Source organism: Chelonia mydas, chromosome 15, assembly GCF_015237465.2.
Source record: "Chelonia mydas isolate rCheMyd1 chromosome 15, rCheMyd1.pri.v2, whole genome shotgun sequence".
NCBI lineage: Eukaryota > Metazoa > Chordata > Testudines > Cheloniidae > Chelonia > Chelonia mydas.
Genome location: NC_057856.1, coordinates 26,066,678 through 26,085,070, shown reverse-complemented (window position 1 = coordinate 26,085,070; position 18,393 = coordinate 26,066,678). Strand labels below are relative to the sequence as shown.

General features: G+C 42.6%; 1 protein-coding gene across 1 annotated transcript in view; it reads left to right on the top strand.

Annotated features, from left to right (window-relative positions):
• Window positions 1-18,393, top strand: part of KDM2B (lysine demethylase 2B) — a 166,993-nt gene that overhangs the window by 75,092 nt on the left and 73,508 nt on the right. The window contains 1 exon segment of the mRNA XM_007058291.4: window positions 11,665-11,780. Coding sequence (XP_007058353.2) covers window positions 11,665-11,780 — 116 coding nt within the window.

The window sequence follows — 18,393 nt, the reverse complement described above, 5'->3', positions numbered from 1 at the left end:
AATGCAAGGGTTGCAAAGGAAAGGGTTACTGATAGATGGTTCTGGTTTTGGCCCAGCTATTTTTATAACCATCAGTGTTATGTTCAGTTCTAAATTCTTAGCAGCTTCTTGTTCATAATGGATGGTGGTTGGTGGTCTAGGGGCCTGGGTTCTGTTCCCAGATTGTCCATGGACTCGCTGGAGATCTTAGGCAAGTTACGTAGCTTCTTTTGTGCCTTTATTTCCCCAGCTGAGGGGGGGGCTCTGAGGTTCAATTAATATTTGTAAGGGGCTTTGAGATCTTCTGGATGGTCTTGAAGGACAATATACATCCGATGAAGTGAGCTGTAGCTCACGAAAGCTTATGCTCAAATAAATTGGTTAGTCTCTAAGGTGCCACAAGTACTCCTTTTCTTTTTGCGAATACAGACTAACACGACTGCTACTCTGAAACCAATATATTAGTGGTTAACTGTTCAATTTGCTGAAGACAGAGTTTAAATGATGTAAGGCTTACAGTTTCTAAACTACCTGTGATGTTATTGGGGACAAAGTTTTTTTTTTTTAACTTGTCAAACATAAGGAAGAGTCATTGCAGGTATTTTGGGCTATGGGGCACTATCATGACCTAACCACTCCTCTCTCTTGGGATAAGAGATATCAGGAAGGTGGGACATCCTGGTGTAATTCCCATTGGTTGATTATCTCACTAGGCAGTTAGCCCTTTTGGCCTTTATTTTTGAGACATATTTATGAGAGATTTTCTACCCAAAGTTCTGCAGAACTATAGGAAAAGAACAGTATATTTTCATTACAATATAGCAAACATTTGTTCAGTTGCTAAAGGAAACAGATGCATCAGTGCTCTGGCTTGGAGTCTGTAGTCTACTCCTTAGCTTTATAAATTAAATGCCCTTTTTTATTATTCTCAGATGGCTCATTAAAGATACAGTAGGAATTTGCAAGCCCCCACAATCTAGTAACAAGTTTGGAATGTTTAATAATGCCTGTTTTATAGAACTTCAGAAGATAATGAGATTCTATCTTTTTTTTAACCATTCAGAAAGGCCTTTGTTGTTAATTTTACCTTCCAGGTTTACCTGAGGTGATAACAGCTAAATAATCGAGTGTATGGTAGGAGCAATAGAATGATCTGTAATTGTGAACTAGAAGAGGTTAGCTCTGAACCTCCTGACTAAAATGCCGTCCCTGAATTGACTGTGGACTCTACAAAGGAGGGAGTGTTGGGGAAAAAGCAAGTGTTCGTTAATCCCCAAGAACTGAAATAATAAAGATCAACTTTAGGAACACTCAACCTGAGTGGGCTTTTCTCTTGTTGTTGCTTGATAATTGGGGCTACAAAAGGTGAACAAACTGTTTGTACTTTTTAATTCCAACCTCTTCTCTTTGTTGCTGGTGAAAGGTGCTGGGTTTACAGCCCTGGAGCCTGAAGTCCTTTGCCTACAGAAAAGAATGGCACAAGTAGTGGCAGTGTAGGATTTCCCTGCTGTACCCTGACAATTTGCCTCAGCTCTGAGCTATAGGAACTGTCTCCAGAGGAATTAGAGGGTAGATCAAGTTCCATTTTCATTCAGATCTTCATCCCTTTTCTGAGACTACCAACGCCTGGTGGTGCTTTTTCAATTTCTGTCCATTAGAAATTAGACTGAATCTCATCAAATAGCTATCAAATTGTACCACTACCAACAGGGGCCAGGTTGGAATGGATGACCTACAGGGAAAAGGGTTTCATCCATTACCAGTCCCTGGACCCCTGCAGTCTTTCACACAAACAAACCTAATTTCAGTCTCAGGTAATAGTAGGTGGTTTTGTTTTCATCTTTCAACCAAAAATGTGCTATTCCCCCTGCTTTTGATTTTTCAGTCCTTAATCCCTTTGTTCTAATTTTAGTCTCATGCTATTTTAGCATCAAAGATGGAATGAACTTTGCTAAGTTTTTTTGGTGTACTTTGCTTTTATGAGATTATTACTGAGGGGCAGATAATATCTCACAACCAGCAATAACCCATGAAAGATTCATGCTTGTGCAGTAATATCAGGGCTTATGTCCTCTGTAGGCTCTAAGGGGGAAAATTGATTACAGACATAATTAAGGGATGTCTTTTGCAGCGTGCATAGCAGTATTTACAGGGCAAAAAATTCAAACATGCATGAGCTTGTCTAATATTGTATGCACTAGGGGGTGACATGATCACACATGCAAACAGATCTGATAGTCCATCCAGTAGATAGTACTGGTGACCTATCATAGCAGGACTCAGAAATAAATGTAGTGTATTATTACATACATGATGATAATGAGGAAATGCCAGTGCCTTCCGATTATGACCTCAGTTACCTTTGTAGCTCCATTTTGTTCACCTATTCAGGAAAACCCTCTTCCTTTTTAAAAACCCACTTGTGTGGATGCTGCACATTGGAATTGGGAAGCTCAGAAAGCCACTTCATGTTCTTGTTTGCAACCTAGTTGTTTCGTAACTTGCTGATGTCTGAGCTGTGGGAATGAATCAAATGTAGCCGCTGAGCTTGTACGGTCCCTGAGCTTGTTTCCCCCAGTATTACAATCAGGAGATGTAAAAGGTGTTTCCTGCTTACAGCTTGTCTCTCTGTACTCTCCTCTTCACCCCTTCCACTCTCCTAGCACTGGCCTCATCTCTTTCCCCTACACCAAATCTGGTAAGTGTTAGTGCAGGAGTCTTCACCTTGCAATTTCTAACCTTCTGGACCAGACTTCCTGTGTCATACTAACTTGTCAACTTTCCATCTTATTTCTGATCTCATCTGTAAACATCTCTTCTCTCTTGTATACACCTCCTAGTGTCGGTATCTTTCTATTATCAACTCTGCATTCATCAAGCAGGGCTGAAGTATTTTAGGATACCGTGTGTCTGAAAGTGGTTGTACAACATTGGAGTCAGATTCTGCTGGACCCCGCATGGCTGCGCAAGGAAAAGGAGAGCACAAGCATCTTCTCCTCTTTCTTGCTTCCTCTTGCAGGTGCTGGCTTGAATCCACTGGGAGAGCATAGTCCTTGCTTCCTCTTAGGTCTCCCTGTGAGTGTTAATTGTGTAAAAGGGCTAGGAAGTCCAAAAAAAGAGCATGGACCTGGGTTTGGTCCCCTTCCTCACCAGCCAGCGGAGATAGCTGAGTGCAGAGAGAAGAAAGTACTGTGTGCTTTCCAAGAAAGGCGAAGCTGCTGCACCGGTTTGCATTGCCTGGGAGCCCACAGAAAGTTCTGGTTGACTTCCTGGTCTCCAGTGGCTGCATTGCCCCTCTGCACCCCCTGTAATGTGCCTGAAGGACATTCTGCCCCTACGGTTCTGTTGTGCTTTGTCAGCAGATCTGAGTGTAGCCTGCCCTCTGACGTTTTTTTCTGACTTTAGTGGGTTTAATGCTGTTATTTCAATGTCTCATTACTGGGTATGAGTCTATTAACAGCACTACTGTCATTTCTTGTTCGTTTTATTAAAAATGTGTATTTAAAGGGACTGATTTTCAGCCTGGCCTCTGAGTTTTGGGCCCAGATATTCTGAGAAGGCCTTAGCTGGACCAGTTTTGCTTCTAACAACTACAGGCACAGATACTATAGTAAGATAAGTAACTACTTGATTTGTGGCCTTAAGCAGGGACTTAAGCATATTACCCACAAAAGTAGAGGCTTCCTCTGAAAATTGATCTTCAGATTCTCTGTTGCCCTCTTTACTGGTTCTTTCTCAATGACAGGCTCAAAGATGGGCATTATTTACTCCCTTGTCAGTAATATTTCTGTTAAGGATTCATTGTGCCTGAGGCACTGTTCACTGGAGCACTGACCTGATGGTTAGGTAACAGCTCCAGAGGAACAGTCACTGATCACATCAGGGGCGACTACTAGTGAGTTTGGGGATCATTAACACAAGAGCCCTTAGTATCTATTGGGGCTTGTGAGGCTGAGACTGAGAGGTCTGGGGAGATATGATGAGACTAAAATCCATGGGGGAAGAAATAATGAAAGCAGTAGCAATCTCAAGTATGATTTCCCCCGAGAGAACATAATCTGAGCAACCTAGGCCACTTTTGATATTGTATGGTGGAATTAAAAAAATATATTTTAAGGTCTAACTCCTCTGTTGATTTTTTTTTGCATTCTCTATAAAACGAAAGACCCAAAAGCAATAGTTCCTTTCTCTTCCTCCACTTCCACTTGCTGTTGCCTCTAAAGCCAAGTTCTTCTTTGAGTGTAGGTGTTTGTGTGCTCCAGTGTACAATTGTTGGAGAGGTTTCAGAGTAACAGCCGTGTTAGTCTGTATTCACAAAAAGAAAAGGAGTACTTGTGGCACCTTAGAGACTAACCAATTTATTTGAGCATAAGCTTTCGTGAGCTACAGCTCACTTCATCGGATGCATACTGTGGAAAATACAGAAGATGTTTGTTTTTATACACACAAATCATGAAAAAATGGGTGTTTATCACTACAAAAGGTTTTCTCTCCCCCCACCCTACTCTCCTGCTGGTAATAGCTTATCTAAAGTGATCACTCTCCTTACAATGTGTATGACCTTGATTATCAAGGATTAACAGGAGCTTACAGCTGTACCAGTGAGCCTTTTGGAACCCATGGGGTTCCCACCCTCCATTCAAAATCTCTGCAGCCATCTCAGCCGGCTCAATCTGCTGAGCATCAGGAGCATCACTGCCACAAGCACGATAGCGTTGGTACTGAGACCAGTGCCAAGGGATCCCTCGCACAGCAGTTGCAAGTGAGCTAGGAACTGGACCAGCCCCCAGTATTGTTAGCATCCTCTTCCTCATCTCCTGATAAGGCAATTGTGGCGGAGCCTGTTTCTCCACTTCTGGACAATGTTAAGACTCATCAGGTGCTGTTAAAGAGGATGGCTATGGCTCTTGATATTCACCTGGAGGAGGTCCAGGAAAAATCCCACAAGCTGGTGGACATTCCACTGTGCCCCAACTAGAATAGCTCTTCCAATAAATTAGGCTTTTTTAGAGCCTACCAATATCCTTTGGCAGAGCCCAGCTTCCCTGCCTCTGACTGCTAAAATGGCTGTTTAAATCTGGAGAGAAGATGCTATGTCCACTCCCACGGGTTCAAGCACGTATTTAATCCCCCTCCTCTATGCTTCCTTGTAGTGGCAGCTGCCAAGGAAAAGGAAAGATGGGCTCATAGGAGCGACATGGGCACCAGGCTTCAACCCCAAAGAATAAAGAGGACAAGAAGCTAGACTTATTTGGGAGGAAGTTGTATTCCACAGGTGGATTGTGCTTCACATTGCAAACCAACAAGCTTTGCTGGGACGCTATAATTTCACCCTGTGGGATACGGTTTTGAAATTTAAAGACTTGCTTCACCTCATCTGGGAGCCTCAGTTCCTCACTTTGATAGTGGAGGACAAAATGGTTGCCAGAACAGCTCTGGTGGCATGTCTTGATGAAGCAGATTCTGCAGAGCACAGCATGGCCTCTGCCATCACAATGAGGTGCTCATTTTGGTTGGACTCTTCTGGCCTCCCTCCAGAGGTGCTAGAGCCAGTGCAGGACTTATCCTTTGAGGGGTCATTGCTCTTTTCAGAAAAGATGGACAAGACTCTGCATAGTTTCAGGATTGTAGAATGAGCCTGAAATCCCTCTGTGGAAGTGATTCTGTCTTCATCAGTGTCAGTGTTTTCAGGGATTTATTTCTTGAGCCCAAGACCTATCAAAGAAAAGGAGCAGAGGTTACAAATGGTGATCACCACCACCACCTCCCTCTGTTTCTGCAACCACTGGTGTTTGCAGAGGCAGGCGGCTTCTTCCAACAGCTCATTTTGATAGGTAGTTCATGAGCAGTCTACCTGTTCTGAGAGTGCCATCCTTTTCTGTTCTAATTTTTGCAAACGGTTTGTCCTATTTCTATCATGCTTGGACCCACATCACAACAGATGGGTGGAATCTAAGCACGGTGGAAGTGGGATATTCGCTTCCTTTTATTTCTACCCCAGATTTCTGTCCCCTTTTCCTTTCCCTCTTCAGGGACCTCTCTCACAAGAAAGCATTACTGCAAGAGGTACAATCACTTGTTCTTTTAGGCGCTATAGAGGAGATCCCTTCTGTTTTCAGGAAAAAGGGGTTTTACTCCCAATACTTCCTGATCCTGAGGGCAAAAGGGGGTCTTTGGCCTATTTTAGATATAAGGCAGTTATTAAAAAAATGGAAATTCTGGATGGTCACTTTAGCTTCCCTTATTTCCTGGAGACAGGGGACAGGTATGCTGCTCTCAACTTAAAGGATGCCTACATTCATGTGGCAATTTAGCAGGGCCACAGAACATTTCTAAGTTTCACCATCTGGGGCTGCCATTATCAGTTCACAGCCCAACCTCTTTGGTTTCTCAGTTGCTCCTCTTGTATTTACAGACCATATGGTGGTGGTAGCAGCTTTCCTCTGGGGGGGGGGCTACTGTGTGTGCCCTTACCTGGATGACTGGCTGATAAGAAGTTGGTCCAGGTTGCAGGTGGTGTCCAGTGTCTGCATAATCTGGTCCACCTTCAACATGCTCAGCCTGTTAATCAAAACAGACAAGTCAGTCCTGTCTCTGATACTGAAAATAAAATTTATTGGAGTGGTCCTGGACTCCACAATGGTCAAGGCTTTGCTACCACAGATGAGCTTTCTTGCACTGCAAAGCCTCTTTCTGGACTTGAAGGCTTATCCTCTCTCCATGGTAAAACTTCTGGGACACTTGGCCGTGTGCGCTTACGTGGTCCATTACTCCAGACAGTGCTTCAGATCCCTTTAGGGCTTGGTGGCAGAGATACATTCTCCAAGAAGGCACCATGTAGGTATGTTAGTGCACATACAAAATTGCATCTTATCTTCCCATGATTTGGTGGTTAGACCCAACCAGTGCATGTGGGGAAGTTGTGCTAAGGTGGGGCGAACGTGCTTATCTTAGTCACAGATGCCTCGGATCTGGGATGGGGTGCTTATGTAGGACACCTGCAGACACCAAGTCTCTGGTCTCCCTAAGATCGCAGTCTGCACATAAACATCAGGGAGCTGCGGACTGTCAGTGTAGCTTGCATGGCATTCCTTCCTTGCATCAGGATGAGGGACGTATTGATGCTGACTGACAATACAACAGCCATGTTTTATGTAAACAAGCAGGGAGGAGCCTAGTCCTCACTACTCTGTTGGGAAGCAGTCTTGCTCTGGGAGTTCTACATTGGTAACTCTATACTGCTGATGATGGCCCAGCTCCCGGGGGCTCAGGATACACAGGCAGATTGCATAAAGAAGTTGTTTATCAACCATCATTAGTGGTCCCTTCACCCAGACATAGCAAGGTCCATTTTCGAGCTCTGGGGAACATCTTAAGTGGATCTGTTTGCCACAAAAGACAACAAAAAATGACACCAGTTCTGCTCCAGAGCAGGTCATAGCCCAGGTTTGCTGATGGATGCTTTTTTACTGCCATAGTCAGAGGGTCTCTGTACACTCTTCCCCTGCATAGCTCTTCTGCTCAGAGTTCTATGCAAGGCTAAACAGAACAAGGCAAATCTTATAGTGATTGCCCCAGCTTGGCCCCACGAGCACTGTTTTTCTCAGTTCTCAGATCTATCAATCAGTCCCCCATTGCTCCTGCTTCACGCAGACTTAGTTTCACAAAATCGCAGCCACCTCTTCCACCCCAACCTTAAGGTTCTTCACCAGTCGGCCTGGAGACTTCATGGATAACATTGGTGGAGGAGTCCTGCTCCAGAGAGGTGCAGGAGGTACTGCTGAATAGTAGAAAACCATCAACGAGGACAGCTTACCTCGCTAAGTGGAAAAGGTTTTCTGTCTGGTCAAGGCTGAAAGGTGTCTCCCCTGTCTTGGTTCTATTCAGCATATGCTGGACTATTTTTGTACCTAAAACATCAAGGATTAGTGATTAGCTTAGTTAGGGTACACGTAGCAGCTATGTCGGCATTTCACCCTCCTGTGGATAAACACTTCCTTTTTTCTAATCCAATGGTTGTAAGGTTTTTAAAGGGCTTGGACAAGGTGTTCGCACACATACAGAGTCTTATTCCACCATGGAGCCTGAATTTAGTCTTAACTGTGCTGATGGATCCTCCCTTCGACCCTGTAGTGACTTGCTGTCTGTTACGCCTTTCAATGAAGGTAGCATTTTTAATAGCCATTACATTGGCCAGGAGAGTAGGGGAGTTGGAGGGCATTAGTATCACATCCTCTGTATACTTTTTTTATGTAGATAAAGTTTACCTTTGTCCCTATCCAAGGTTCCTTACAAAAGTGGTCTCCTCTTTTCATATCATCCAAGTAATTTACTTACCGACCTTCCTTCCAAAGACTCATGGTAACAAGGGAGAAGAGCTATTGCAGACTCTAGATGTTGGAAGAGCATCAGTGTTTTATCTGGAACAGACTAAACCTTTCAGATCTTCATTTCAGTTGTTATTGCATTTGTGGACAGCATGAATGGCAGCCTAATTTCTACACGGAGGATTTCAGCATAAATGTCCAGTTGTATTTGCTCATGTTACCACTTGGCTACTGTGGAGCCGTTAGATAGAATATTGGGTCATTCAATTAGAGCCCAAGTGGCCTGTGCAGCATTTCTGGCTCATGTGTATTAGACAGTTGCAAAGCAGTAACCTGGTCCGCATGTCACACGTTTACCTCGCACTATGCAGTTTCTCAACAATCCGATGATGCTAAATTTGGACAAGTGGTCTTCCAGTCCTTGTTCAAATAGATTCCAATACTGCCTCTAAATAAAATTGCTTGTGAGTCACCTACAGTAGAATGGACATGTGCAGTCACTCGCAGAAGAAGAAATGATCACTGACCTTTCTGTAACTGCTGTTCTTTTAGATGTTTTGCACATGCAAAACACGATGCACCCTCCTTCCCATTGCTACTGGAGTAATTCCAGTAGGAAGGAACTCCGGAGGGGGGCGGAGTGTGTCTGGGTTGGCTTGACCCTTTATGCTTGTGTGATATGCACGAGATAGCAGAGGGCATGCTCAGGCTGCTCCGTCAGATGCTGCTGAGGGTGAAAATTTTCTGACAACTGTGGCCTGGAGTGTGCAAACACCCACAGTGGAAGGCACATGTGCAGCGCATCTTGAAGAACAACAGTTATGGAAAGGTTAGTAACAGTTTTTTCAGCTCAGTGAATTTTTACATTACAGTCGTAAATCTCTGACAACAGATTTTTTAAATAACCTAGAACAATTGACAGCGCTATAAAATTCCTTAATAAAGCAATCAAATCCAGTATGTACAGTTCAGTGTGTTGTGATGTATTGTGAGGAGAGGAGTGTTGCCTAACAAAGCCCTGGCTGGGATGATTTAGTGGGGGATGGGTCCTGCTTTGAGCAGGGGGTTGGACTAGATGACCTCCTGAGGTCCCTTCCAACCCTGATATTCTGTGATTCTAATGGTTAGATCAGAGGACTGGGAGTCAGGACTCATGGGTTCTATTCCCATCTCTGACACTGCTTCACTGTGATCTTTTTGAGCCTCAGTTTCCCTATCTATAAAATGGAAATAATTATACTACCTCATCAGAGTAGGTTGACCCTGAGTTGCCAGATACTACCCCATTCTACCCAACATGTCAGTCTCTGAGACTTGTTAGCAGCTTAATTTTTACGCACAGTTCCAACCCTTTCCCTTATGTCATGTGAATCTTTGAATCTTTGATCATCTGGTAAAAGCAATTAACTCCAAGCTCCATAACTTTATTTAGGATCCCTCTCTTTCTCACACCTCCATATGGCTATGGAAAGGTTTTAGATTACGTTTATATGTTTAAGTGATATATTTAATGTGATATGGTGCACTGATCTGCTTGTGAAGAGGCTTTATAGTCGTGCTGCATGTATCCACCAAAAGGCCATTAGAGGTGTCAAAATCTTCTTTACTCAGTTGTTGTTTTATAAATTTCGTGGGCACTATCAATTGCAGCTTTCATCCAAGCCAGTTTATAAGTGTTGTCCCTCTTTTCCAGGTGGGGAAAGTGAAGCACAGAGAAGTTAGGTGACTTCCCAAGTGCACACAGAGCCTGTGGGTGAGCAGTGAACAGAACACAGGAGTCCTGTTTCCCAATCTGTTGCTCTGATTGCTAGGTTACCCTACTTACTCAGTAGTCTTTTATATATGCATATCCCAGACTAGGGTATTATTTCTTGTAGTAGTTGCCCTGTGAGGAAGGAAAGAAGCTAGACTGATTTGGAGTGACAAACTTCTTTGTTGATTGTGAGTGAGTCAGTGATGGAATTTACTATACCTATTGTAAGAAAGATGCAATAATAACCCAGAGTTGCCATTGCCATTGGGCACCTGTAATTTTCGCTTCATTAGATTCATCATGTGGAATTAGATTCGTAAAGTCAGAAAAATGTACCAAGAACCAGGCTTTGTGTTCCCAAAGAGGAAATTTTAACTTCAGTTTTTTCTCGGTCCCTCAACTACTGAATGCTTCTCAGTGAAAGCACTGTGAGCCAGTGTCCTGTCATATATGATGGTTCAAGGGCTTCCGAAGCATAACCCAGCAGGTCTGCAAGCTCTAGCAGGGGAAATGCTTTTGTGCCTAGTGGCTGGAGAGTTCACCCTGCAGGCCCAGGTTGCATTTTCCTGCTGCCTCGCTGATCCTGAGGCGAATGAAAACCTCCCCAGCTTTAATGGGAAGCAGTGCACAGTTTGGAAGAAATTGACAGCCCCTTATGCCCCTGCTTGCTGGTTTATTAATTGAAATGCTTTTGATTTAAAACAAGAATTAATGTTACAAATTCCTGGGGTCCCAGATCATTAGTAGGATCAATTCCTTTGTCACTGCTGAGATCAGAGTCTAGAGTCCTGTGTATCCCATGCGTCATCTAATCACGTGACAGGCAAACAGTGCAGAGGAAGGAATGCAGAGAAGCCAGCTGCCTGAACTGCTATGGCTTGATCTGATTGGATGGTGAGCATCCTCTCCTCCCTTTGGAGTCAATTAAGGGAACTTTCCTTGCAGGACTGGGTTGTTAGCAATCTCATCAGCTGTAGTGGGAGAAACACTAAGGACTTGCCAAGTAAAAAGATTTTCAGTTGTTTCGAAGAATTGGTAATGGGATATGGAGCTTTCACCTCTAGAGGATGACTGGTAGTGACCTGAAGTTGCTACTGTCTGATGGCTGTTTGGGGGCTTGTGTGATATAAGTTTGGTGTGTCTCAATCCATCTGCACATCACAGATCTGCCACCACTGTTAACATGATTTGTTCCCCTGTTTGGTGATGTCAGAAGAGAGACTAAGAGCCGAATGGGCTATGGAGAGTGAACTTCCTTCTCATCTATGGGTTGTGGTTGACTCACATGGTTGCAGCAGCGTAAGGGAAGCTTGCTTAGCCTCCACCCATGTTGTAGCTGTTCTGTGGCTAAATAGAGGAATTCAGTCTCCAGAGTTGTTATACTATACACACATACAAACACTGTCTTGCTATTACAACAGTCTTGAAGTGTGACCTTGAGCAAGTCATTTAATCTCTCAGTGCCTCAGTTTCTCTGTCTGTAGAATGGGACTAATAATATTTGTATTCCTCCTGGTGGTCTATGAGAATTTGTGATTGATTGTAAAGTCATTTGTGATCCTACATAGCATGAGGCATTCTCAGTTCTTTGCTTTTCCTCTTTAGGATGGATACATGCAGTTTATACTCCAGTAGATTCTCTGGTGTTTGGTGGAAATATCCTGCATAGCTTTAATGTTCCCATGCAGCTTCGCATCTATGAAATTGAGGACAGAACAAGGGTAAGGATGCTTGATTCTCTTTCTAAGCATGCAGTTCCTTGTGACAGTATCATGTATAAAATCCTTTTCATGTCCCTTTCTGAAAGACAAGAACTAGCGGTATCTCCATATCACAGTGGTTGGAACAAGAAAGGTAAATGCCACGCAACAAGGCCCTCCAAGTTGGCTTTTCTTGGTGGGATTTGCTCACCTATTTGCCCCCAGTTCCCATTGGCTAGTCACTGTTGAGTCTCTTGTCTGGTTTTATGACCCGCGGTTGACCCCCTGTAGTGTAAACCAGGGGTTCTCAACCTTCTTCTTTCTGAGACACGCCCCCCCCCCCCCCCCCCCCCCCGCAACCTGCTATAAAAATTCTTGCAGCCCACCTGTGCGCCAACAACTATTTTTCTGCATATAAAAGCCAGGGCTAGCATTAGGGGGTAGCAAGCAGGGCGATTTCCTGGGCCCCATGCCACAGAGTGCCCCGTGAAGCTAAGTTGTGCAGGCTTCAGTTCCGGGTGGCAGGGTATTGGGCCCTGTGCTTCAGCCGCATTCGGTGGGGCTTTGACTTGCTGCCCTGGGCCCCAGCAAGTCTAATGCCAGCTCTGCTTGGTGGCACCCCTGAAACCTGCTTGTGGCCCCCCAGGGTGTCCCGGACCCCTAGTTGAGAACCACCAGTGTAAACTTCTTTCCTTTTTGCTTGGAGGTACATTGCCCTTTAGGGTACACTTTCCCCTCCTGGTGTGAGCGAACAAGACCAGAGAATTAATGGAACTAACATGGTTCTGCTCCCAGAGTGGAATGGGGGAGCCATACAAAAGCTGCACAAGGGAACTACATTACTCATTGTTTGCACTCTGCAGAGCTTTGTTCCACAGCAGCTCCACGCTAGTGCAGGAGAAACTTTGGGGATGGGGGGGGGGGGGGGGGGGGGGGGCCAGACGTGGGCGTGCATTGAGTCCACGCATATGGCCAAAACATCCACATAGTGGAGAGAGTTTCAGATCATGGAGTAAGTGACTGTGTGGGTTCTACGCTTGGAGGGTGAGAACTGGGCCTTTGGTTAGGATACCAGTTACTTAATAGCTATAATTATTTTGTAGCTAGTTAAAATAAGACTCATAAAAATCTCAAAGAAGTGTCATTCTGTTTTAGTTGCCGTGTGTGTGTGTTTTTTCTTTTGTTTTTTGTTTTTGTTTTTTGGGTTTTTTTGGATAGCCTACCACAGTATTGTAAAGCAGATATTCAAACATCAGTTTATGTAAGTTCCTTGCCTGAGGATGTTGTGAAGGCCAAGACTATAACAGGGTTCAAAAAAGAGCTAGATAAATTCATGGAGGAGGTCCATCAGTGGCTATTAGCCAGGATAGGCAAGGATGGTGTCTCTAGCCTCTGTTTGCCAGAAGCTGGGAATGGATGACAGTGGATGGATCACTTGATGATTACCTGTTCTGTTCATTCCCTCTGGGGCACCTGGCATTGGTCGCTGTCAGAAGACAAGATAATGGGCTAGATGGACCTTTGGTCTGACCCAGTCTGGTCATTCTTATATACAGTCCTGATACAGTTATACTGGTATAACCCCCTGTGTGGACACCCTCATTCCAGTGTAAGATTGGCTTTGTTCATTTTAGCTTATATCACTTGGGAAGGGATTTAAGCTGAACTGAAATAAACCACTCTTATACTGGAATAAGTGTCTACACTGAGAGAGAGGGTGTGTGTTAGTTATACTAGAATAATTAGTAAATCTTTCCCACATAGAAAAGGTCTATTTAATACTGTAATTTATTGAAAACGAGCAGTATTCTCAGTGCTGTTCATTCCTACAAGAGGGCATGGTCCCTGCCCCTAGGGATTTCAGTCTAAATTAAACACTTCTAACAGAGACACAATATGCAGGGTGAGGGCCTCGGCTTCAATTGTGCACATTTTGCTTAGTGACTCTACACCATTTCCTCACCAGCATGAAGAGCCTTTTTCCAGTGCAGCCTCTCTCATTCCAGTGTTCGGACACCAGGACGCCACTCTATTACTTTCCAGGGGATACAAAGGCTGATAGGTCTTGTATTGCTAAGCATTGATGAAAGGTATTGGTTTCCTGGAGGAATTTGGAGAGAGGGAGTATTTGGCACATAGGAAGGAATTCTCAGTGGGAGAGGTGGCATGGCAGAAAGGGGCAGTTAAAAGGGAGATCTGGGCAGAACGAAGGGCGTGAGAGTGGATGTAGAAGGAATCAAGAACAGAGACAAAGGCAGGAGTGGAATTGTGCATGGCCTTGATGGGGAGCATGAGAAGCATAAACTCGATGTAAAAGGCAGTGGACGGATTTGAATAGGGGAGTGCTAGGAGGAGAAGCTGATCTTAGCAACAGCATTTAGAGTAAATCAAAGGGGGAGGTAAGATGAACTCTAGGGAAGCCACAGAGAAGGAGGTTGTCGTAATCAAGGCCAGAGGTGAACAAGGGCTAGCGAATGGTATTCGGGGTAGAGCAGAAAGGAAGGATTTTAGAGAGATTGTAGCAGAAAGATTGGCAGGGATATATTGGAGCCTGGATGTAAGTGAGAGGAGAAAATCTAGAAGCCTGGGGGATGAGGACAGTAGACCTGTCACCAGTGGCGTAGACAAGGGGAAGAAGAGAGGGCTATGGAGGAAAGATGTAAACCAGAAACAGCGTGTGAATGAATTAAATAGAAAGCCATGGAGAAGATGGAAAAGAGACCGATAATATTACTGCAGCAATAGAAGAGTAGGAGCATTACTTTCCTAGGGAGTTGAGCACTCACTGCTCCTATTGACTTCAATCAGAGTGGTGGATGCTCAGCACCTCTGAAAATCAGGTTCTTTCTTCCAAGGCAGTTTGGGTGGCTCTTGACTTTTCAAATGTTCATCAGTATTACATTAAGGGAGACATTGGCCAAGTCCCAGCGAGCAGTTAGGTGTCTAACTTGCACTGAGAAGTTGGACACCTACCTGCCATTTTAACTTTGAAAATCTCCCTTAAATTGTTGTTTGGAAAAGGATGCTTTCCAGATTGGAAGCCCACATTTTAACCTTTAATGTTGTAGGTTTCGTCTAAGATTGTTTCTGCAAAGTACATGTAATTCTTTATCATTTTCCCCCTAAATAAATGTTTCAGTGCTTAAAAGGAAAAAAATAAAAAAGTCTGCCAATGGCCTAGAAATCAAACAACCCTACGGCAACAAACTCAGCACTCAATGCAGCTATATGATAACAATGTATTATACTCAATCCAGCACTCATGAGCAATCCTACAATAACAAAGACATGTAAACAATCAAATGCTTACAGGTAACCCTACAATAACAAAGGTGTGTATGCAACCCTACGCTAATGAACTGACCTGCAATAAAATGTGACAGAGAAAATAAAAATACATATGTTTTTTGTAAAATGGTGATTAAAAAAATCCTGAAATCATTATACAAGTTTCTCTTAAGAGTAAATGTTTTCAAAATGAACAGAATGCCAGAATGTACTATTCAGTTTACTTTGTGGAACAAATATTGTAATTTCTTCTTTATTTGAATAATCCTCACTGAGTGGTATAGCCAGATCGTGTTTAATGTACTTGAAAGCGAGTTCGCCAGTGAACAGACTGCAGATGGGTTTCTCCTGAGTATTGATCTTTCCATTGTGTGTAACACAGAAGTAAATTACATGATGTGATTCACAAAGTAATTGCCACACTCAGATCAAAGTGTAATCTGGGTGTGTTTCCCCTCTTGATTTTGCACAGAGCAATTTTACGGAGGTTTCACTGTGTTTAAACCTGCTGTATAATGCTTAATCATCTTTGATTGCTGGTATTCAAAACCATTTTTATGCTAGGTGCAGTTGTTATTGTCTTAGCAGCTAAGACAAGGATAATACATCGCTGAAATGGTAATGCTGATTTAGAGCCCAATAAAACCCCCTAGCTTGTACACTTGTCATGCTTATTCTATCTTAATTTCTCATATCCCTGGGAGATTTTTAAAGAGGGTTATAGCCATTTAAAATAGTTTTTAAGGAGTAATATAAAACACGTCTATTGTTGGAAACAGCTTCTAATGTGCAATTGAGGTAAACAATTATTCTCTAGCCTTGGAGTTTGTAGAGATTTTCATTTTGCAGTCTGCCTTTCCTAGAGGCCAATTAACAGCTAGTCAAATAGGCCAAGCTGTTTAGCTCTCTGCTAGACTAGCTTGGGTAACTGCAAAGGTTCATCATTTTGGCTTAGGGGTGTTATAGATTCAGTATTACCGAAGGAGAATAAATGTTAAGCTATTCTCAGCTGATCTAGATTTAGTCACATTAATGTATTTGAACCTGTATGAGAATACAAGCATTCAAAATATATACGTAAGGTGGTCACTCACAGATGATGGTATTTACTACTGACTCTGTTTTCTGGAACCTAAAGTTAAAATTTAAAATTGATAAATTAATTTTTTCCCAAATGAATTAAAAAAATTGTTTTAAAATATTACGATGAAAATGATTCAATGCAAGTAGAAGATATAATGATTTTTTTAATAGATATAGTGGAAGAAACTAATACTTTCTAGGGGAGAACGTGCCTCACATGTGCTTGGTTTTTTTTTGTTTTTTGTGTAAGTCTCTAAAATAATTTCACTTTGAACTGTAGAAACTATCATATTCCAGAGAGAATTTTTCTCACTGTACAGGAATAATTAAAAATGTATTCAGTGGATAGTAAATTATTAATCATAGAAGTTAGAGCTGGAAAACGTCTATTAGATTATTCAGTCTATCCCCCTGCTGGTGCAGGATTTAGTCCCCCGGCAGAAGATACATTAGATAGTAAATTGTAAACTGATCACAGATAACTTTTGGCTTCATAATTATTTTTTTTAAAAGTTCATTTGACCTATGGATATACAATGGGAAAAGGTATGGGTATGTACATCATACAATTCACATCTATTACAACTAATAAATATCTAGGAAGGTCATAAATGTGCATAAAGCACATTTAAGAAATTTTTGAACCACTGTCAATCTTAGATTTACTTCTACAGCAAAAGGCACCATAGACCTTTATACAATATCTATTACTATATATGGTAGCTCTTACTTTTGAAGGTTTAGAAAGCAGAGCCATCTCAGGCAAATAGTGAATTACAGAGGCATGGAGGGATTTGCTGTGGGTTGGAACATTGATAGTGAGGCAATTAGGAACTCAAATTGAATATTAAAGATTGATATACATAATGGGAGCACTGCATGCATTACTGCCTTGTCTTTCACATTGAATTAACATTGGTAACAACTAAATTTGGTGAAGCTCAGAATCTGTCAACAAATGTTGAGCAATGATGTCTTTAATATTCCCAGGCATGTGGCTGAAAACCTTTTGAAGGCTGAGGGGTGGAAGGCGGCTTCCTGTTTGTAAGTCAATTCTTTGCAAATTTTGTTTCCTGCAGTGCTCTCTTGGAAAAATTTGAGTTCCTTTATTAGCATATATTTTAGCATGGCTAATTTCCCTTGTGTTCTGTAATAGTGATAAGTGACATGATCTCTTCTTTCTGACATGTAACCAAACCAAAAGGAAAAAGGATTCTCCCATACTATAATGCCCTGAGGTTGAATGTTGTTCTTGCATCTAGGTTTTGGTTTTTTAGAAGTACAGTGCTGTATAACGCACAACTTAGGGAATGTTTGGAACGATGCAGCAGCAATCAGTTGCATCACGCTCAGCAACATTTGACAGCATCTGGGTTCAGATTTGCCAGCTACATTTGTGCTGAGTTTATGAGGTCTCAGCTCTGGTGAACACTTTGGATTACTTATACTCTACCTTGCAATGCACTTAGTTTCCTTAATGATATGTTGTTTTATTGTTTAAAGTGTTTCAGTTTCCCCTACAATGGGAGCAGATGCAAGGTTTTTTGACTATCTACTCTGGGCACAATTTTCAAATGTGGACATTTTAGTAGAACATCTGAATCCCACAGGTGGATGCTCAGATCATGCAGGCAGGTGTGTAAATGTCTGTTTTGCACAGCCAAGTGCCAGCATGAGTTTTCAGATGCTGTATTTAGTCGTTCTATTTAGACTCCCATGTTTAAAGAAAATGGACTGCCTGTGATAATGATCCTTTCTGGTGCAATGCAGTTTTCATTAATGGTGGGCAGACATGTGTTAAACCTGTTGGTTAGGTGAGAAGTTAAACTGCACAGAATGTGTTAAGAGCAGGTCACATAATCTTGCTGCAATGTATGCAAGCTAGGTTTTATCCAGCTCACAAAATGCAAATTCAGTGCCTGCAAGGAGTAAGAACTGTTCAGTGTAAGTACCTGTGCATGCAAGGTATATGGCATTCATTTTTTTAAAAAACGCAGCAAATATACATATGTATTCAAGCACAGCAAATGTACACACATATTCCCAAATTGGAGGTTCCACAGTGTCTTCCTTGGCACAGAGACCTCCCTTACTTGGAAAACTGTTAGAGGGGGAAAAAAAGCAGTTTCTTTTTCTTTTAAACATGAAATAAATATCACAGATATACAGCACTGAGAAATCAGCGTCTAATACGAAAATGGCAAGGCTGGGAGATAAAGGGAAGGGGATATCCTGGCAGAATTTTTTGGTAGAATCCCATTTT